The sequence below is a fragment of the Ziziphus jujuba genome, chromosome 9 (assembly GCF_031755915.1).
Source record: "Ziziphus jujuba cultivar Dongzao chromosome 9, ASM3175591v1".
NCBI classification, from domain to species: domain Eukaryota; kingdom Viridiplantae; phylum Streptophyta; class Magnoliopsida; order Rosales; family Rhamnaceae; genus Ziziphus; species Ziziphus jujuba.
Window position 1 is genome coordinate 11,680,255 of NC_083387.1, and position 21,728 is coordinate 11,701,982.

At 32.3% G+C, this 21,728-nt stretch overlaps 4 protein-coding genes across 4 annotated transcripts; 2 read left to right on the top strand and 2 right to left on the bottom strand.

Annotated features, from left to right (window-relative positions):
• Positions 1-43: 43 nt before the first annotated feature.
• Positions 44-3,394, bottom strand: LOC107427049 (probable LRR receptor-like serine/threonine-protein kinase At1g67720). Its single transcript, XM_025077633.3, has 9 exons — positions 3,269-3,394; positions 2,377-2,923; positions 1,700-2,163; positions 1,435-1,570; positions 1,194-1,265; positions 1,007-1,075; positions 794-865; positions 630-701; positions 44-437 (listed from the first exon to the last, which is right to left on the bottom strand). Exons 1-9 carry the CDS (start codon positions 3,339-3,341, stop codon positions 431-433), a joined length of 1,512 nt encoding a protein of 503 aa, XP_024933401.3. The 5' UTR covers positions 3,342-3,394; the 3' UTR covers positions 44-430.
• Positions 3,395-5,888: 2,494 nt separating this feature from the next.
• Positions 5,889-8,846, top strand: LOC107427050 (uncharacterized). The gene is made up of 6 exons (XM_048480382.2): positions 5,889-6,168; positions 7,737-7,803; positions 7,922-8,044; positions 8,135-8,218; positions 8,332-8,418; positions 8,515-8,846. The coding sequence occupies exons 1-6, from the start codon at positions 6,101-6,103 to the stop codon at positions 8,599-8,601; spliced, it is 516 nt and encodes a 171-aa protein (XP_048336339.2). The 5' UTR covers positions 5,889-6,100; the 3' UTR covers positions 8,602-8,846.
• A 464-nt stretch (positions 8,847-9,310) lies between these two features.
• On the top strand, positions 9,311-13,531 carry LOC107410094 (protein CYPRO4). Its single transcript, XM_048480381.2, has 2 exons — positions 9,311-11,136; positions 12,946-13,531. The coding sequence occupies exons 1-2, from the start codon at positions 9,448-9,450 to the stop codon at positions 13,225-13,227; spliced, it is 1,971 nt and encodes a 656-aa protein (XP_048336338.2). The 5' UTR covers positions 9,311-9,447; the 3' UTR covers positions 13,228-13,531.
• A 5,960-nt stretch (positions 13,532-19,491) lies between these two features.
• LOC107427051 (ethylene-responsive transcription factor ERF109) lies at positions 19,492-21,149 on the bottom strand. The gene has a single exon (XM_016037387.4). It carries the CDS (start codon positions 20,984-20,986, stop codon positions 20,138-20,140), a length of 849 nt encoding a protein of 282 aa, XP_015892873.2. The 5' UTR covers positions 20,987-21,149; the 3' UTR covers positions 19,492-20,137.
• Positions 21,150-21,728: the final 579 nt, after the last annotated feature.

Genomic DNA, 21,728 nt, shown 5'->3' on the forward strand with positions numbered 1-21,728 from the left:
AATTGAAATCTATAATTTGTAGATTGCACATGAATAAATAACCTTTTTCTTTTTTTTTGGCCCCTAAAATAAAAATGACACTTACCAGGCATGGGAAATGATAATTAATATTCTAATTATCTCATCTTATGGGGATTGTAAAATGTTAGTTCAAATGCCACTCTCTTAGTCATGATAAGTATTATGGTATTAAAAATAAAAAAATACAATGTTAGAGAAGAAAATAGGCACAGAAAACACTCGGATCTTCCTAAACTAAACTAGTATCAAAATGGGGTTCATAGATATCTCTATGCAATCTTCTCTCCAAGCCATCCATTTCTGTTAAAAAAATTTCTATTCTAGGCTTGAACACCTTCTTTTACATCCTAACAGAAAGAGAGGTACACATGGGGTTTCTTTCTCATCCTTTCATGAGCTTTAGCTTGTTCTACATCCTACAAATATGAAATATAAATTGTCATCAGTTTGTAATCAAGTTCATGGAATAAATGGAGAAAACTACTAATGCATTCTCAGCAGAAGAAAATTTTTAGTAGGAGACATAAGGATCGGCTTGGAAAGAATCAATTTATATATAGGTGTGTCCAACAAAACTAGAAAGTAATTAAGATGGATGATGTTTTTACTGAATGCTTAAGCCTTTTTTGTTTTCTAGCTCGCTAGGAATATGACCATTGAGCTTGTTATCTTGGAGGAATCTGTTAATTAAGTACAAGACAGCAAAATATTTGTTAGCTGTGTGTTGTAAAGTTTTGAAAAATAATAATGTTTAATTAGTAAGTAAACTCACATTTCTCGGATTTCTGGAAGTTGGCCTAGTGATTGAGGAACCTTTCCTTCAAATTGATTATCCTCCAAATGCCTTCATTAGATTAACCAAAAAAACAAAAAATTTCTAAGTTTTTTAGCTAAAGGAAAAGCCAACAATAAACAAATAGTGACCCAAAAAAAAACAAAAAAAAAAATTGTAAGGAAGAATTATTGACTTTCATTATCAACATACAAAGTCTGTAGCTCCTTCAATGATCCTAATTCAGGAATGTTGCCTGAGAGTTTGTTCCCACCAAGCCAACTATGTTGCACATAATTTCGATTAATATACATATATATATACCATTTGTCAAATAATAATAATACCAGGAAGAAACTAATCTGATAGCATAGATAGCAATGGCACAATAATTACTCACAGATGGTTGAGTGCAGTTAAATTGGCTACATCAGGAGGTAGCAACCCAGGCATCCTCATGCCAGTTAAGTTTCTTCACATAAAATAGGAAAAACATTAAGACACCCAAATTTTGATCTAAGTTGCATATTATTAAAAAAAAAAAAAATCATTAATAACCTAAGAATAATTTATAATTAATTGTCATATAAATTATTGACAATGAATACTTGGTCTGCTACAATCTAGAAAAATGAACTTACACAGCAACAACTCGAATATGTTCCCCATAAGAACATGTAACCCCAGTCCATGAATTCTCTTTAGGCAAGCACGGATCACCGCTCCAATCTGGCGGTGGGCTGTTAAACTTTCTTGCCAACTCTTCCATTGCAGCCACTGCAAAACACCAAAAGCAAAACTACTGGTTTAAATCAGGCAACTTAGCAAGAGGGACAAACCAAAAAAAAAAAAAAAAAAAAAAAAAAAAAAGAACTCCGTAAAATAGCAATAGCAGTGGAAAGTTACCATCTCTGGTGAGTGTTTTTCCACCAAGAGGTATAATCTGAAAGATCTCACCGGCATTGATCACTGGTCCAACTGGTATCGCACTTGCAGGAGTTAGGACTATTTCATTCTGCCCAGACAGAGGCCATTGATTTGAATATACTGTGACTCCATTGGTTGTAACATTTAGATCAAGGAAGAAATTCTTCCCATTAAGAAAAACATCAAACACTCTCCAACTATACGGGCTTGGACTCCGGTTGTCCTGGAAATAGAGTGAAATATAGTACATGGCACTTGGGAGAGACGTGGGAGGCCATTCTATTTTCAGTGTCTTTCCCCTGCTCGTTGTGATTGCATTGTGGAATGCCTTTGCTGGTGGAACATTCCAAAAGTCTGATGGAGTTATATTGGAATGGCTTTCGACAACCGGGTTCGAGTCCTTAAATGGATGCCACATTCTGTTGTATTTGTCATCTGGAAAGCTGTATGTTCATTTGTTTTTTTTTTTTTAAAAAAAAAAAAAAAAAAAAATCCAACATATTAGAGTTTCTTAGGAAAAGAGAAAAACTAATTCGTACCCTTTAGACATCTTAATAAAATCCCACAAGCTATCAAATTAATAATTAACAAAGAAAAAGGAGGAAACTGGAAAGAAAAATGATATTAAAACAGAGGTGGTGAAGTTTGGCATTTACGTAATAGAATCACCATCATCACCAAAGGTGCTTCTTGCCACAGTAACAAGAGCATATTTACTAAAATCTGTGGAGTTATACAATGAATCATCCATGTACTCCAACTCTAAAGCCGATATAAAAGGGCTGGACTTTGTATCTTCGTTCCTAGCGAGGCACAAACTGAGTGTTTTCCCCAAAGCCATAACCATAACCTCATAATAGGAGCCGAGTCCATTGGCATAGTCTTCGGTGGTATTGACGACGCCCCATTTAGTCCCTTCCACAATCTGATCGAACACCGGCGGCTCTTGTCCTCCGTCGAAACCTCCATAGTAGTACGTCGTCCTCACGAGGTATTTCCCTCCTTTGATCACAGGGATCACATAGCAATATTTACGTGCAGAATCGTTGGGGAAATACCGCAATGTGGATAAAATGGACACAAGGTTTGGCGTTTTCAAGGATGTAATGTTTCCTACATTTATGAATCCCTCATCGGTTGTGAATTTCAGGTCTCCTATACTTGAACCGTTTTTTTCACCAGCACCACAGTCTAGGAGATAACCTGCATGAAATGCACCTATTTGCCTTCATATATATATATATATATATATATATATGTATGTATGCATGTATTTCATATAAGGATACAACATGTGAATATTTGAAATTGGGTAAGATTGATTAGAAATTAAAAGTAAATGAAAAATCAAATTTTCCCATCAAGCAAAACAACCAAACAAAATCAAATAGGATATATAAGAAAATTAATGAATTATTATAATTTTTTGTTTTCTTTCTTGGAAAAATGTGAATTGAGGAAATCTGAATGTTAATAGATGATGATTATGACAAGGAAATGTAAAAGAGAATGATAAATTTGTGTTAATTGTATTGGTGTTGGGGGCACCTCTAGGATCAGCTTGAGAATGAACAAAGAAAGGGATGTTGACGACCCATAAGAGGAAGATGATGAGGGACATATTACCAGAAAGAGTTGGAATTGAAAAGTAGTTTTTTTAGTTTTTTCTTTTTTTTTTTTTTTTTTTAAGAGAGAGAAATGGTGGAAGGGGAATGAATAGGGCAGAGCATTGTTGGGGTTTTAGAAGGGTTTGACACGTGATCAAGGGCTGAATTTCCATATAGAAATAGAATTGAGAACCAGTGGACATTCTTTGACTTGGTCAAAAAAAAAAAAAAAAGACTAATTTTCCTTTTACAGATTGGAAAAATACATAAAATATTTATGTTGTTTTTATCAAAAGCAAAAATATTAATAATTTTTTATTGGATGACATTGGACTTCTTCTGTTGCCCAATTAATGCACTGTTACATGTAATTCACAGTATATTTCATGACAAACAATCAAATATTATAAATTGTCTGATTAAGACTAATAAAATACTTTCCATGGATATATATATATATATATATATATAGTCTTTGCTTACTTGGCAAATTAATTTCGATATTTTGATTTTGTAGCAACTCTGCTTTTTATTTTGACAATTACAATTGAAAATATCTGCATAATCTTTGATTTTGTACTCTTTTTTTTTTTTTTAATTCTATATTTTTTCTAAGTTACCATTTGTGATTTTGTATGATGACACCTTAAGGATTTGTGAAAAAAATAAATAAGTAAAGAAACAAATCAACATATATATATATATATATATATATTTTTTTTTTTTCATTTTGCAATAACAAACAAATCAACAAATTACTTTGTAATTAGGGCGTTGGGATAATGAAGCATCATGTAACGTATATCTAACTTATAATAAAATATTGTTGCAATAATCAGTGGCGGACTCAGAAATTTTTTGTAAGAGGCACCATTACATAGTCAAGCATTGATTATTTTTTAATATGTAGTTTGAAGAAATAATAACATAGAAAAAAAAATTGTAACAAATTTAGTTAATTAGAGTATTCAGGAAAATAATATTTTTTTAAGGAAAAGAAAAATATGATTTAGAGCTAGGCTAACAAATCCCTTTTATCAATGTATGTTAGAACATGATCCTTTGATGATCATGAAATAAATATTTTATTTATAAGTATTTCTCCATAGTTATTCTGAATTTAAGATATATTTAACTATATAAAACTAATGGCAAAAGTAAAGCAAGAAAAACGAAAAACAATAAATAAAATTTTCATAATAAAATCAAAAGTTTACATAAATTTCTATATAGAACCAAAAGGTAATTAAATAGATATTATCTTTTTTAAAAGAAAATATTTCTAATTTTAATTATAAATTTATTTTTCTATTAAGTAGAAATTAAATAAATATAATATAACAAAGAAATTGCTATTAACTATTACAAGAATAAAATCTAAAAGTATAACAAAATATAAGTGTATAAGAGACAGGGCACAACAATGCGAAAAAGGATAAATTAGTAAAATAGGTAAACAAAATTTTTAAAAAAATATAAAGGATTAAAATTTGAGGGTGGCCACGGATTCTACTTGGGTTGGCAATAATAAAATATGTCCCTTTAAAGATAATTTAGTGTCTTTATTTAAAAAATATAATATAATGGCTAAACTATAATTTTATAATGATTCTGGATTTAAAATTTCCATTCCAATAACATATATAAATAATAATATAATATAAAAATATTGAAAAGATCATAAATGCTTAGTACAACTACAGTAAGGCCATGTAGAAGTTTACCAAATAAAGTATGGCTTGAAAATTCATTTATGGATTTATAAAATAATATAAAGTATATGCACACCTATAACCATTTGACTATGAAAATCAACTTATTATCAAGTTTCTTATTTTTTTTATTTTTTTTTTGGGTAACTCAACATATGATTAAGTTTTTAAAATACAAACTATGACCAAAAAAAAGAAAAAAAATTTGAATACATTCCCCAAAAAAGAAATAAGTCATGTATTGAATTTTTAACTAATGAGGAGAAATGGATAGGCAAAAATTAATTAAATTTGTAAAAAATAATGTAAATAATATAAGATGTATAAAAACATAAGTAAAAAATATTAAATTTAAAATTTAATGAATTTAAAATGAGTTATAATTTTTAAAAAATTTAATCAATTATTATAGAATTTTATAAACTTTATAAAAAATTTATAAAAATCCAACAACATTTTAATTTATATTTATAATTTTTTTCATAATTTTAATTTTAAAAATATTTTAAATTTATTAAAACTCATCATTTTTTAAAACTTTTTTACATATTTGTATATTTTAAAATTTTTTAATAAAATTTTAATAGATTTTAATAGATTTTATAAAATTTATTAAAATTTAAATTGAATATAATCAAACTTTTATAAATTTTTTAAAAATTTAAATTAAACCTTTAAACTTTTAAATATTTTTAAAATTTGTTCACTTTTAAATTAATACACACAAAAAATTTTGTAAGGGTAAATAAAATATTTTCTCAGAAAAAAAAAAGATAAAAATAAAATAAAATAATATGGGGCGTAATCGGACGGCCGACAGTCCATTCCATGCTGCTGAAGAGTCAGTTGGAAAACATCGTTAAAACAAGCAGCAACAGAAACAATACAGCAGCAACACTGAATACTTTCTCTAAAATTCTAGCTTTTCCTACCTTGTTAATTCCTCTTCCACCAACTTGGTCCAAAGTTCAAAAATGTTTTGGTTCTGAAAGAAACGGAGTTTGGAACCGAATAATTGATAAGTAAACAGCAAAATCTGAGAACTTGAAGAAGCAGGAATAATGAAGGTTTTCGAGGTCAATGGAAGCACTCTTGCTCTTTCCCTCTTCACCGATGTCTCCAACTCCAAGTAATCTCTCTTTGCCCTAATTTTCTGTTTTGGTTCTCAGGAATGAAATTAGAAGAACCCAATAATGGAGAAACATACTATATCGGAGAACAAATGAAAAAGTTCAATTATTTAACCTTTTTGAACATTATTTGGATTAGAATTTCTCTCTAGGTCTCTTTTTTTTTTTTTTTTTTTTTTGTGCTTGTTTTTCCCGCTATTTTTTCTTTGCCATTAAGGAGGTTAGGCGTCAATTCTTTGTGTTTATGAGTATTTTGGATATTTTCATTTGTGAAATAAAAACTTGAATTTTATTCCTTATCTATTTTTCCCCTTCCATGATTTTTGCACTTGTAAGTATAATGAAATAATATGGATTTCTTGTATTAATAAAAAAAAAAAAAAAAAAAAGGCTGTCTAAAGATTGTGTTTTGGTAATGTATTCTGAGAGAGCTTAGAATGAGCGATGTTGGGGTTTAAGTTTGTACTGGTCTCTTACAAGATTAGGCACATTTTAGATGAAAAAGTTGGAGAACTGGAACTTTGTAGGGTGGACCTTTCGTGGAAGTAAGAGGGGCTTTTGACAATGTATTGGGTGCTTTGCAAGGAAGAAAGGCGAACAGATGAAGAAACTTTGAAAATGTACTTATTATCAATTCTCAGCTTAGAATTTTACTCTGGGCCCGTTATAACTGTTGATAATATATGAAAAATAAGTGAAATAAAGTTAGATCTATGGTCCATGGCCAAAATAACCATCTCAGGGTTTTTGGTCCTCATTTTCTAAAACTACAAAAGCCCTGAAACCTGTTTTTCTCAGTTATTTCTAGGCACCAACCAATTTTGAAATATAAAGTCCAAAACTGAGTAATGTGGCCAAGAGTGATTCAGCTCTATATTGGCAATTGTAGTAAGTTCTTTGACAGTAAAATGAAGAACATAGTTCTTTTATCAAATGTTAATAACATATTATTGTGATAGATGTTAGACTATTAAATGATGTAGTCCTATTGCCCCATGTGGCTTTCTTTTGAGTTGTGATGATGTGGTCCCCTATTTGTCAATTTGAGATGTGGGTTTAGCTTCTAAAGGTTGTCAGATATGGTTATTCCATATCTGAATTTTTTTTGCCTAACTGCTACTCAGTAGTATGAAAGCATATGTCAGATTTGCATATCAGGTGAGCAGTATCTGGTACCTGCTGGAAACTAGGTAACAATGATCTACTACCAAGTTAAAATATGACATTTCTCCCAAATGTACAAGTTGGAAACTAAACCATATGTAGATTCTGTAGCTTACTCTAGATATGGAAGGGATGGCTTTAGCCTCTCTAGTTAACCAAAGAAGCATGTTACGAAACTTTTAAACCATTTAAAGCAGAGTGCATCCACAAGGTTACCATAAAATATGATATACTCATTTCCAAGTGTATTACAAGTCTTGCGAACTGGGGGTTTAGCCTCTCTATGGTACTTTTTATTGGAAATTGTTCACTGTCTGTGAGAATGATACAAAGTGCTCGGAAACGTACAACATTACAAGCTTGTGATAGAATCAAAATGCCTAATAAACTCATTATCTTGCAGGGATCTTCTTGATTCCATGCAAACTGGAACGCTGGAACCAGAAGTTGCTTTTCTCAATGCTTCACTTGTAATCTCTTACATGCTTATCTTACCCTAAATATTCAATGTCAACAATTTCAATGCCTTTTGTTGGGCTGCATTTTTGTCAGCTTTCTCCAATTTAACTTTTATACACTTTGGAACAGATCCCAGATGTTTTCCCTGTGCTAGCAGCTGCGCACAAGTCCCTTATAGCCAAGGCACGGGATTCTCTGACAACACGTACTCTTCATTCTGAGCTTGTTTACAATTACTCCGGATCTAAGCATGTAAAACTTTGGCCATTTAACTATCATCTATATGGTTTTGTTTCCTCTGGCTTGAAAATGGATAACCTTTGGCTTTTTGATGATAACTAGATCACAGAATCCTTAAAAAGATGTGGCATCTCGGAATGTTCAACTTATGTGCTTGCTGCTCGATTCAATGCTTCTCCTGAAGAGGTGAGATTACAGTGTTGTGAATAATGCAGCAAATCGATCCTTGTATTTTGCTTCACTGAGATTTTAAAATGTCAGCAATGTGATTTTAACAACATTTGGTGTTATTGTACCAGATGAAGGCTGTAGAGAAACTTATCAATGGGAAAGAGATTGACTTGGAGGAGTTGAGAGGAAGAGCAGACAATGCCCAAATACAAAAGGTTTGTGTCTTAAATCTATCAATATCTATGTATGAGTTTTCATCCCATTAACATGCTGTTTTTAGCATTATTTACCAATGAGTTGTTATTTTGCAGCACTATAAGATATCTGGGCTGGAACTGGGAATATCGTCACTTGCCGATGCTATTACATGTCGGATTGCTGCCCGTGATGCCATGTGAGATGATAGAGTTGCTATCTGTTTATTTCCACATTTACTGTTAGATTAGGTGTAGGTGTTTTGAAGATTAACTGTAGAATCTAAAATGTGAGTTATATATAGATTTCAATGGGAAGGAAAAATATTCCCTTTGGTCTGGCTCATTCTATTAGCTCCTGTGTTCGTGAAAATTTTATTTGGAAAGAAGGGATCGTATATGTATGCCATTTTTTCCTATTTTTTTTTATTATTTTGTTTTTTGGAGCATGTCTGAGAAGGTAGTTTGCTAGAATTGTTCTTCTAGGAATTTAAACTCCGCAAAACAACTGGATACTCGGGTACAGACACGTTGTGTACCGGGGAAATTACCGTGTGAAAGAGTGCGTATCCGGGTGGTTTTAAATAGCTAATCCTTTTTCTTGTCTACGAAGAAAGAGATGGGGTGCGAGACGTGCGGCATATCAACGCTAACTGGTTGTAGCCGGTAACATTCTCACTGAAATCATCAGACTCGATTATGAGTTCGAGAAAAATCTAAAATAAATAAATTTAATTTAAGTCTAAGCAAATTAGGCATGATAAATTAAATGATATATTATTACATTGAACAAAGAGAAAATTCTAAAGCTTATTATTTGAGATTAAGTATCTTATTCTTAAAAAAAAAAAAAAAAAAAAGGGAAACCGGCGGTAGCCGGTTAAGACTGTTCCTTTATAAAAGCGCTAACAAACTGTACCTCTCACATCGGATCAACCTCCAAAGCAAAATATTCAAAAACATTTTGGCACTCTTCTCTCAGAAATCGTTGACACAATCTTTTTGTCTATCACTGTCTTTTTAGCTCTGAAAATTCAAAATCCACAAGCAATGGGGACCTCTCAGAGCCGCGAGGACTATATCTCAGACTCCGATGACTACAAAGAAGAAGAAGAAGACGAAGAAGAAGAAGAAGAGGAGGAGGACCAATACGCTGACGCTGAGGCTCACCAAGTAACTCCTCATTTTGCTTCGGCATCCAAATCCAAATCCAAAACCCTAACCTCCCTCGACGATGTCGATGCCAAGCTCAAAGCCCTCAAGCTTAAGTACGGTTCTCCCTGTCCTTCTCCGTCTCCTTCTTCTTCTTCGAACCCTAATTCGAAGAACGCCGTGAAGCTCTACCTTCACATCGGCGGCAACACTCCCAAGGCTAAGTGGATCGTCTCCGAGAAGCTTACCTACTACGCTTTCATCAAGACCTCCAATTTTGACGCTGAAAATGACGAGGATGATGATGATGATGAATCGGACGGTAAGGGACAGTCCTCGTGGGTTTTGAAGGTCGGTTCCAAGGTTCGAGCTAGGGTTTCGACCGAGATGCAATTGAAAATGTTCGGCGATCAGCGGCGCATCGATTTCGTGTGCAAAGGTGTTTGGGCTCTGAAATTCTTGACCGACGAGCAGTACCGGAGATTCGTGACCGAATTTCAGGACTGCTTGTTTGAGAATGTGTACGGAATTAAAGCGACGGAGGAAAATAAGGTCAAAATTTATGGGAAGGAGTTTCTAGGGTGGGTTAAGCCGGAAGCTGCGGACGACTCTATGTGGGAAGATGCAGAGGATGAGCTTGGAAAGAGTCCCGGGCCGGCGACGCCTCTGCGGTCCAACCAGGACTTGTTGGAGGAGTTCGAGGAGGCTGCGAATGGTGGGGTACAGAGCTTGACTCTTGGTGCTTTGGATAATAGCTTCTTGGTGAACGATAGTGGCGTTCAGGTTTATAGGAATTTGAGACATGGGATTCATGGGAAAGGTGTTTGTGTGAAATTCGATGGTGGGAATTCTAGGGGAAGTTCAAGTTTAAGCGAATCGACCCCCAAAAAGGCACTCCTTATGAGGGCCGAGACTAATATGCTCCTAATGAGTCCATTGAAGGATGGGAAACCACACGGCAGAGGGCTTCAGCAGCTTGATATCGAAACGGGGAAGATTGTGACGGAGTGGAAGTTTGAGAAGGATGGCACGGATATTACGATGAGAGATGTCACGAATGATACGAAAGGGTCACAATTGGATCCCTCAGAGTCGACGTTTTTGGGGTTGGATGATAATAGGCTCTGTCAGTGGGATATGCGTGATAGGAGTGGAATGGTTCAGAATATTGCTGCTGCGAGTTCGCCAGTCTTGCATTGGAACCAGGGTCATCAGTTTTCGCGAGGGACAAATTTTCAGTGCTTTGCAACGACCGGAGATGGTTCTATAGTTGTTGGGTCTCTTGACGGGAAGATAAGGTTGTATTCGAAGACGTCAATGAGACAGGCAAAGACTGCTTTTCCAGGTCTTGGATCGCCCATTACACATGTTGATGTTACTTTTGATGGGAAATGGATATTAGGCACTACGGATACGTATTTGATCCTCATCTGCACCCTGTTCACTGACAAGGATGGAAAGACGAAAACTGGATTTAGTGGTCGAATGGGTAATAGGATACCAGCTCCAAGATTGTTGAAACTGACTCCTTTAGATTCACATTTGGCGGGTACAGACAATAAATTCCATGGTGGCCATTTTTCATGGGTATGCATGCTTAAACATTTCTTAAATGCTCAATTTTAATTTATCGGTTACACATTGAATACTAATTTACAGTTTAATTGGCTTGTAATTGTTGGTTTGTCATTGCTTTTTTGTTTTCTTGGTTAGATTAACGTTTTACCTTATTTCATGGTTCTTCAACAGTATTCATGTGGTCCTTGAAATTTCTTATATTATGATTTGGTTTATCTTCAACCGAAGGGATTTCCTGAAAACGAGTATTGCATATTTGACTGTCTTAAGGTTCTCAACATGCCCTATGTTAGTTCCTTATTCCAGATCATTTCTATCCATGAGATAACTTTTGCTTTAACTAAGACTCCCAATCCAATTTCTATTGCTGCACATGCATATATCTTGTTTTAACTCTAATGCTCTCAGTGTTTTCATAATAAATCACACGAATAAATAGTTGGTAATTATCATAATAATTGATTTGTTAATTATCCTGCTGGAAAAAAGATAAAGCATTGCATATTTATGAAGGTTGGCAATGACCTTATCAGTTTGCTCTAATGTGACACAGGAGTACCACTTTTTTTGTTTCTGTTTTTTTTCCATCTCTTTTCTAAGGCACCCTTTTTCTGTTAAGATCCTGGTGGTAATTCCTAAGTGCACGCTGAAATGATCTTGGTTGATGTTTATTAGTGCTTGATGGATATTCTGTGGTGTCTCTTTGTTCTAGACAATTCATTGTGGTTCAAATGCAATTCACTAGTTGCAAGTCCTTGAAAGTTATACATACAGAAGGCACCTGATAAGCACATTAGTTGCACAAGAATTTGAATATTGGAAATGGAATAGTTTGGCAAGACTTGGTTGATTATTTATAGATGTGGATTGTCGGTATTTTCCAGTCTCTGTTTCTGTTTGTTGATCTGATTAACGCATCGAATCCACATTGGTGAAAAATTAATTTGTCTACTTTATGGAACATCAGATTAGTTTCCCACTATTAGGGAGGGATGGAGGGAGGAAAAAAAGAGATATTGCTATCTCATATATATACATGTGTGTAACTGCAGAAGATGATATCTTTCAAATAATTTGTTAGCAGGATATTCTCATATATTATCAGGTAGGTTATTAACTTGATCAAAGAATGTGTTACATGCCTGCAAAGCTATCCACTTTTTAAAATTTTTTTCAAACAAGCTGTTATTTAAAAGCAATTTATATCTTTGTAGGGCAATTATACTTGCTAGACAAGAAATTTTAATTGCTTACAGACATTAGTTTTTAAATTGCAACTTTGCGGCTTTTTGTTGTTGATCTCTTGCTTGTTATTCTTAATTCATTTTATTAAATGACTAGCAGTGTGGGATGAAAATTTCTCATATTGTTTCCCTATCATTAGAAGGCTAGAATCGGCAACATAATGTTCAATGATGCTCCATTTGGTTGAAGGAGAAAAGTAGTAGTGATAAGAAAATAGCTTCACTATGTTCAAATAATGTGTGCTTGTTTGGTTAGAAGGCTGTGGGCTCTACACGATTAACTTTTTGCAGTGGTTAACTTCCCACTCGATTCTATGCATCTGTGAAAATCCCCCATTTTTAAGGGACTGCATAACAAACAAAAAATACATTAAATAGGCAGGAGTTCCTGTAACTTCTTGCTAACAAACAAGCCAGTCATATATTTTGAAAAATTAAGGTGACAATGGTTTGTTGGTGCATATTTTCTGGCACTTTTTTTTTTGTTTTTTTGATAACTTGTTTATTTCATGTTAGTTTATATGGATGGACTTAATTTAGTAACTTTATTGTTGATGTTAATGTCTGTTTGCAGGTAACTGAGAATGGTAAACAAGAGCGCCACTTAGTTGCAACAGTGGGTAAATTCAGTGTGATATGGGATTTCCAGCGGGTGAAGAATAGTGGACATGCATGTTATCACAATCAGCAAGGCCTCAAGAGCTGTTACTGCTATAAGATTGTGTTGAAGGATGAGTCTATCGTAGAGAGTCGATTCATGAATGACAAGTTTGCTTTCAGTGACTCCCCAGAAGCTCCACTTGTGGTGGCAACGCCCTTGAAAGTCAGCTCGATCAGCCTTGCTGGCAAAAAATGATATTTGCTTTACCCTGTGTGTATGCGTTGTCATACATGCCGTGCATTCAGGATTGCTTGGACTTTTCCTCGTGTAATTAGATGTGTTTCCTCTCTGTTCCTTTGTTTTTTTTTTTTTTTTTTTTTTTTTTTTTTTTTTTTTGGGATCATATCCATTTTTTAGTTTAGTTTGGCTTCTGCTTGTATTTACGTGAGTTGTTTGCTTATTTTCACACCTGTAAATCGGGATAGGGTACATTTTAGTCGTGCATTGGCAATGTTAAATTCTCTTTTTAATACAAATTACAATCGCCCATTGATCTTGATACCGTTTTGCCCTTTGAATTGCTATAATGTATTTTGCCTATATTTAATCATGTTGGTTCGATTCTCGTATTTGTGAGCACTAGCCCAGAGGTGCATTTTTAGTTTTTTTTTTTTTTTTTAATGATGAAGAATATAGAGATTTAGTGTGAAAAAGCAACTTTTCAGTGACTGAAAGTCGTAAGATATTTCTATTTTCAGTAACTTAAAAGTTGTAAAGTATTTCTACTTCCGTTGGTAGCGACATATATTTTACACGACAATTTGTTTTTTATTCTTGAAAAGGGAAATACAGGAAGAGTAGCAGTACATTGCATTGTTCCTCCTTAACTTGGGTGCATAAAATAGTTGCCCATTTTGGTTCGTTTGTATCTGACCAATGTTACCTATCTACTTCAAACAAAATTCACGAAAGTAGCGTTATATATATATATACATATATATATATATATATATTTAAATAAAATCTTAATAGACATAGTTACGTTCGAAAGCTGAATAGATCTTAATTTATAAATTTTAATATGTTCTTTTTTTTTAATTATTAATTTCTAAATATATATAAATGTATTAACAATGTATTATCTTGTAAAAAACATAATTATCCTTGGTAAATAAATCATTTTTATTTGCAAATTATATCATTTTATTTAGATTGACAAATTTATTCTTTTGCTAATGAAAAACTGAAGGTTAATATAGTAAATTGAATCTTTCCATCTCTCTGAATCATCTTTCTCTTCTATAAAATCTTATCAATTCTCAATCCTCTCAATGAAATACTTACCAAAATCAGAACTCCAATCACAAAATCTCTTACTAATTTTTCTTTTCCGGCAACAAGGACACCAAGTAATTATCATCAATGTCTAAAATGGCGATAAAATCAAGACGTCAATGATGCTGAGCTCCTAGGGAGATTGGAGAAGAAAAATGAGAGAGAGGGAGATCAGAGTGGGAAAGAGGGGAGGAGATTGGAGAGCCACATAGAGGGAAGGAGGCAAGGGAATACTGTAGAGAAGAGAGGGAGGAGCATAGTCCTTGTTGTATTAGAATATTGCCAAGCATAATTTTAGAAAAAAAAAAATTAAAAATGCTATCTGTCATTACCTGTTGACAATTACTGATAAGGATGTAAATCAATTATTGCCAAAGATAATCATTTCAAAATCGACTTGCATGATTTTAGAAGTGTTTAAATATGGTTTAAATTCACAAAATTTTAAAATAATTTATTTATATTTGATTTAGTTCATTCTTGAATATTCAAGTTTAGTTCGGTTTGATTTATTATAGGATAAAAAACTTAAAAATTTGAATATTTATTTTTTTAAATAAAACTTTTAACATTAATAATTAATAAATTTAATTTATTTTTTAATTTTATTATAAAAATTAATTTATTTTCAAAAAGTTTTAAATTTAAAATATAAAATATATTGTTTACGTATTATAAATATTTAATGTGTTTAAATTTATAATATATTATTATACAAATATATATAAATAACAAATTCAATTTATTTACGAATCTGATTTAGTATTCAAAATTGATTCATAAGCTTCATTTTTTGTTTAATATTAAATCATTTTATTTACAAGCGGAGCTTGAGCGAATTAAAATCGAGTCTATCATACACTGTTTAAGCCTATATACAGCCTTACTAATGGGATCATATATTATTTGACAATTTAAATTGTTTTTAAAAAATATTTATTTTTTAAAATTAGAGTTTTAAAATAAAAAATTAATTTATAATTAAATATTGTCAATTAGTAATTGTCAAATCAATAATGATCCTATTGATAAAATAGCAAATTTTTTTTTAAAAATAAAAAAAGATAAAATCTTTTTGCTAAGATATAAGTTAAAAGTTTCACCTTTTTCATTTAAGATAATAAGCAAAAAACATAAAAATAAATTAAGCATTAAGCTAAGAAAAACAAACAACACATAATGCTTAAGAGCTTAAATTAAGTTCCATTAAAACATAAGCTTAAAAAACAAATAGTGCTTGTAAGTGAAACATCTATTTTAAAATAAATAAATAAATAAAAACCCATAAATAAATGTTACAAAACGAGGCTAACGAGCATTTATAAAATATACCTATTTTTTTAAATAAAATAAATAAGAAGGGGTGAGTTGACAGTGACACAATGTTCTAGTAGCTTCCTACCGTGAAAATGAATGGCAGAAAAAAGCCTATTAGCAACAAAAATAAAAAGGAAAATGACAGAAAAAGCCTCAGCAGGACTTACAGGCCAATTCATTAAAAATGGAGTCATAAGCTGACTCTGCTTACCACAATATATTATTCTGATAAAATCATGGGATGATGGGAGCGTGGTAAAGTCCAACCAACAAAAGTTTTAAATTTGCAAGTTCAATTTAATATTAGATACACTTAAACGTGGCATAATAAAATATGTTAATGTTTTGTATTATATACTACTACAAACTTTGGTTCCTGAACTAATAATTAATTAGAGGATCTGAATTGATGAGTAAATTTTGCGACTGAAGAACAATTACAAACGACCGCCAATATTAAACAAAATGGAAAATTATACATTGATATTTGATAACATATGACTTTGGTACAGATATTAGTCTTGTATGATATAGTCATTAGGACTTTTAAATCAATGTCTATAGAGTCAAGTTTTAAATAAAGCACACTTCAATATATATATAAAAAAAAAATAATTAGTACTTTTTAAAATTTTTTTTAAAACACGTTTACAATTGCTCTTTCAATAATATTGCATGTACCTAATTGTTATCGAATAATATGATAAAATGAGGTATTACATTTTTATTAGATAAAAAATTAAAATAAGAATTTAAAAAAAAAATAGAAAAAGTGCAAACCATAAAATATTGGAATGTCATTTTCCCTACAACTTCATGAATAGCTTTTTATTATCTCACCACTTTATAATTTTAACCGTAAGTTAAATTGGAAAATGAGTTTTTTTTTAATTATAAATTTGATCAAATTTAAAATTTAAAGGTTAGATACAAATTTATTGTCATTTAAATTATCCAAAGCAAAATCGAAATTTCTTTCATTTCAAAAAGTTAAAGGTTAAAGACTGACGATAAAAAAAAAAAAAAATTTTATGACCAAAGTGTCCAAATTAGGAATGTCAACGAAGCGAAACGGGATCAGTTTTTAAAATCCCGTTTTTATCTAGGAGTGAAATTTTTCATCTTATTTCCGTAATTTTTTTTGTTTTTTTGTGACAGAATGGGGACAAAAATTTTCTAATCAGAGATGGAACTGATCGATTTTTTCTTTTTCTTTTTTTATAATTAATATAATTTTTTTTAAGAAATTTATATAAATTTTTTTTATAAATAAAATAATTAAAATATAATTAAATATATTAAATTTTAAATTTATAATTATAATAAAATATATACTTAAAAAATATAATAGTCTAAATATAAAATATATAAATAAATAAATAAATATATACAGATCGGTTCTTTATTCTATGATTCTGATTCATTTCCGATTCGAATCTTAAAAGATTTATTCCGTGTCCATCCCGTGGTCCTCAAAAAAAAACTGCCCCATCACGGTGCACGGCAATTTTCGAAATTTGCGGGAACGTTCCGAGCCCAAATATCCGAAAATGAATTTCAAAAGGCAACTGTGGACCCAATAAAATATCGAGAAGGCAATAGACCAAGTTTCCAAAGCGTTGTTGTCAACATTTAATTCGAACTGTTACCGAAAAATAATAAAGGTTCAAAAGGCAATAGACCAATTCTCCAACGTGTTGTTATGAACATTTAATTCGAATTGTGATTTATCCAAAATACATAATATATAATATCTATACATATGTGTATATATATATAATTCGGATTGTTCTTTTTATTTAGCCTTTTCCTATTATTTTTTTTGGTTTGACATTTTCCCTTTCCATTATTTTTTTTTTTTTTAAGAGTGATTGCGTTTACTGAAGTACATTGCCCTAACTGTAAGTTTCAAAATTTTTTTTTTTTTGTTTTTTTTTACTCTGCCAGTTACTCGCAAATCTAATGGACTTTAAGTATTGTCTAATAGGAGAAAAATCATTACCAAAAGATTTTTGAGTACTATATAATTTGAAACCATATAATTTTTTTAATTACGTTGGGTTCAGTTTTGGGTTCGATATCATAATGGGCAGGGACTGATTTGGGAAATCCTTGATTTTTGGTTTTGTTTTTTCCTACATACCAAGCAAAGGCAAACAGCAATTTCCCATTTTAATTCCCACAACTAGTAGATCTTTTTGAATTCAGGTGTCAGCTTGCTTTCAGTTGCTTAGGTTTTTGGAAGAAGAAGAAGAAGAAGACACTGTGGGTGGGTAAGTACCATCCCAAAACCCTAGACGAGATCATAGTCAATCAAGACGATTCCGGCAAGTTGCCGCTGACAAACCTTTAACATTGGTGGCAAATGGCCGTTGATGGCTGCTGGTGAAAGGAATAATAGGGTTACAAAATAAATTTAAAAAAAAAAAAAGAATATTTTTTATGAACAATTTTAGATGGACTGGTATAAAGAATTTTTTTTTTTTCTTTTTCAATACAAAGATAACTTTTTTTTTTCCGGTTATTTTCAATTGTTGATCTATAGTTGCTTTTTTTTTTCTTTTTTTTTTTTTTGGCCATACTCATTATAATTGGATAAGAGGAAATTTTCATCCTGATTAAAATTTTTGAACTTTGATTTAGAAGTGTATTAACAGCTATTTACTATTGAGCCACAGCTATGCCTACCGTAGTTGCCAATCTGATTTAAAATTTCTTTCTCAAGCAATTATTCTATATTGCCAGTCAAAAAGTGCAAATATCTTTTTATTTTTATTCTTCTTCTTCTTATTTTTTTTACAAAGGAGTATAATAAGTTATAATGTTCATTTAAAAAAAAAAAAAAAAAAGAAAAAAAAGTAAACAAGTATGATGTGGAAGATAGACGTCATTCTAAAGTAATAAAATTCACTGTAGTTATGGATTAGATAACTTTTTGAGTCAAATTAAAGGGTCCTACTCGTTTTGGTGTATTAAACGAGTAAGGACAGCTTAATTAAATAAAGTATTTCATAGAGTTGCTCTTCACCAAAAAATGATTCCAAAATTACTAATTTTTGACAATATTAAACTTTCTTTGGCAATACAAAAATAGCTTTCTTTTTTCTTTTTGGCTCATTTTCAACTGTTGATCTAGTAGTTGCTAATTTTTTTTTTTTTGACAATATTAAACTCATTATAATTGGATAAGGGAATATTTTCATTTTGAATTTTTGATTTAGAAGTGTATTAACAGTATTTTAGTATTGAGCCAGATCTATGCCTACAGTAATTGCTAGTCTTATTTACAATTTCTTTCTCAAGCAATTATTCTATATTGCCAGTCTAAAAGTGCAAATATCTTTCTATTATTATTATTATTATTTCTTTTTATAAAGGAGTTTATTAAGTTCTAAAGTTCATTTAAAAAAAAAAAATTAAATAAGTAAGCAAGCATGACGTAGAAGATCCACATCATTCTAAGGTAATAAAAATCACTGTAGCTTGGATTAGCTATTGTCTTTGAGTCAAATTAAAGGGTCCATACTCGTTTTGGTGTATTAAACGAGTAAAGACAAAGTCCATGAGCTTAATTAGATAAAGTATTTCATAAAGTTGGTCTTGACCAAAAAAAACAATTTCAAAAATACTATTGCAATCGGGAAATGTATTTTATGACCCAAAAACCCAAAATCAATTTACTTTTAAAAAATTATTAGAAAAACTCCAAGTTTCTCAACCTCTCCTTTTCTTTTGTTTAAAGCTAATAGTAGTCTCAAAACATCCTCTTTTTTAACACTTTTTTCTTTTCTTTTCCACTTTTTTATTAAAGCTAAATGAGCACGTGAAGATGAGAATTGATCGCATGGTAAACATGATGGATAATAATAAAATATAAACATGATGGATAATAATAAATTATTATTATAAAGAAATAAAAACGTGTCCATATTACACGTTTGCTCAGGTGGTTTGCATACGTGGCCTAATTTATTCCAGAGCCATATTCTTTCCCACATCATGAGTGGACGCGGTCCTACTTGAAACCACCCTGACCACCACTTCCACTCTGTAAAGGATTTTCATTTCAGGTGGCAAAAAGAGAATCACCAAACAACGCGCCATGAAAGAATTGGGGATTGCGACGCGTGGGACCTACAAACATCCACCTGAGGTAGACCCACAAACACTTTCTCAGCAGCCAAACATGTTTTTCTTCCTTCACATCCGTGGCCATTCCTCTTCCTCATAGTTCTTATACTGTTTAATGAACTAAACCAATTAACAAAATGATGACGTAATATATTATATATATATATATATATCAGGTACAATTTTAAATTTTGTTTCGCTATATATATAAAAAAATAGCTTAAATTTGGGATTTTTTTTTTTTTTTTAAAATTTTCCATCCTGACAACATAAGAACACCTCCGAATCCCGCCAACTAAACTTTCCAAAAGTAGATAAAATTTTTTTTGAAAAATTTACAAACTCTACCTAGTTTCATATATTTAAGCACTCATTGAAAAAACTATGAGCATTGGGCAGAGCCATTAGCAGAGTCCGATGAATCACCGGCAAAATCCATCATCATCATCCACTGCTGGATCTCGTCGGCTCCGATGCTATCCCAGATTTCAGTTTCCCTCGCGATTGGAGAATTCTCGACAATCAATCCCGCGGGCGATTCGCTATTGGTCGGATTTTGAATAGTCTCTCCCTGCACAACGACAACCTCTTCTTCTTCATCTTGCTGGCCACTCAATGTGCTTTCGGGAAATGGAAAATTCAGCTTCGCCCTCGGTCCTCGAAATTCGATAGCGGCCTTATCGTAAGCCCTGGCAGCCTCCTCTGCGGTATTAAAAGTCCCAAGCCAAACTCGGGCTTGCCTCCTCGGGTCTCGGATCTCCGCGGCCCATTTACCCCAAGGTCTCTGCCTAACTCCCCTGAAGTTTTTCTTGGTCCTCTTCCTCGGAACTTTCTTTTCCACTCGTGGAGCATTGTTAGTGGTATTGGTATCGCTAGTATTGGAAGGCGGGAAGAAATTGCAACCGAGACAACCGTTGATCCTGCATACATTACACGTGTCCAAGTCAGAAGAAGGCGGCAACAGTGCGCCACCACAACCACCCCATTGGTCGGTTCCGCTACTGCTGTTGGGATTCGAAGACGACGACGAAGCGGCTGCCGTCGTATAATTGGCCTGCAATAATGGGGATTGGAATTCCTGCGAGTCGTTGCCTGAAACGACGTCGCGCAGCGCCGAGACGATTATGGAGATCTCTTGCTCGTGCGAAAGACGGCGTGGAAGCTGCGACGGGGAAACCGGGTGGGTGGGCGGAGCTCCGTCCAGCTTGGGTCGTTTACTGGACCTATGCATGGTATGGTTATTGTGTATTTGTTATTGTTGTTGTTGTTGTTGTTGTTGTTGTTGTTATTGCAGCGGTGGGAGTAGAAGACGAAGTAGAGAGCAAAACGATAACAAGCTTCGCAGCAGAGCACTATAAGTTTCTTAAAAGAAAACACTTGAAAATATGAGTGGGTCAAATAGCTAGAAGCGTGTGTATATATACCAATAGGGAGGTGACATGGCAGACAGCTGTTACACCGTTCTTACACGGGGTTTGGAGGCTCGTGGGCCATTAGTTACAAAAGGGCAAAGGAGAAGGTTTTTGTGTGGTGGGGTCCACAAAGAACAGCAGGCAGTTATGTAAGTTAATCAGTTGTCGTCATGGAAAATTGGGACCCAGAAATGAAACAAAACACTCTCCACCGCACTAAATACAGTGAAGTGATCTATGCTTGACGTTTTCCATTACATTTTTAGAAAAATCCCATTTGGGATCTTTCATAATTTTAAAGAAAATTAAAAATTAATTTCTTCAAAATTATTTTTTTTGAAATATTTTTACTTCTTTTTTTTTTTTTTTGGATCCATAATTTTTTTTTATTTTGAAAATTATTGAAACGTTAAAAAAATTAAATTTTCACAAAAATAAAAAAATAACATTCTCAAAAAATTTCAAATTGATATTAAATTTAATAATTTTCAAAAGATTTTGCTATGTATAATTAATGACCAATAAAATAAAATTATTGTTAACATCACAATTGTGTCCATT

Coding starts and splice junctions, on each gene's coding strand:
- LOC107427049 (XM_025077633.3), bottom strand. CDS start 3,341: ATGTCCCTCATCATCTTCCTCTTATGGGTCGTCAACATCCCTTTCTTT. Junction 2,164..2,376: donor GATGATGGTGATTCTATTAC/GTAAATGCCAAA, acceptor ATGAACATACAG/CTTTCCAGATGACAAATACA. Junction 702..793: donor CTTCCAGAAATCCGAGAAAT/GTGAGTTTACTT, acceptor CTTAATTAACAG/ATTCCTCCAAGATAACAAGC.
- LOC107427050 (XM_048480382.2), top strand. CDS start 6,101: ATGAAGGTTTTCGAGGTCAATGGAAGCACTCTTGCTCTTTCCCTCTTC. Junction 6,169..7,736: donor ACCGATGTCTCCAACTCCAA/GTAATCTCTCTT, acceptor ATTATCTTGCAG/GGATCTTCTTGATTCCATGC. Junction 8,045..8,134: donor ATTACTCCGGATCTAAGCAT/GTAAAACTTTGG, acceptor GATGATAACTAG/ATCACAGAATCCTTAAAAAG.
- LOC107410094 (XM_048480381.2), top strand. CDS start 9,448: ATGGGGACCTCTCAGAGCCGCGAGGACTATATCTCAGACTCCGATGAC. Junction 11,137..12,945: donor ATGGTGGCCATTTTTCATGG/GTATGCATGCTT, acceptor GTCTGTTTGCAG/GTAACTGAGAATGGTAAACA.
- LOC107427051 (XM_016037387.4), bottom strand. CDS start 20,986: ATGCATAGGTCCAGTAAACGACCCAAGCTGGACGGAGCTCCGCCCACC.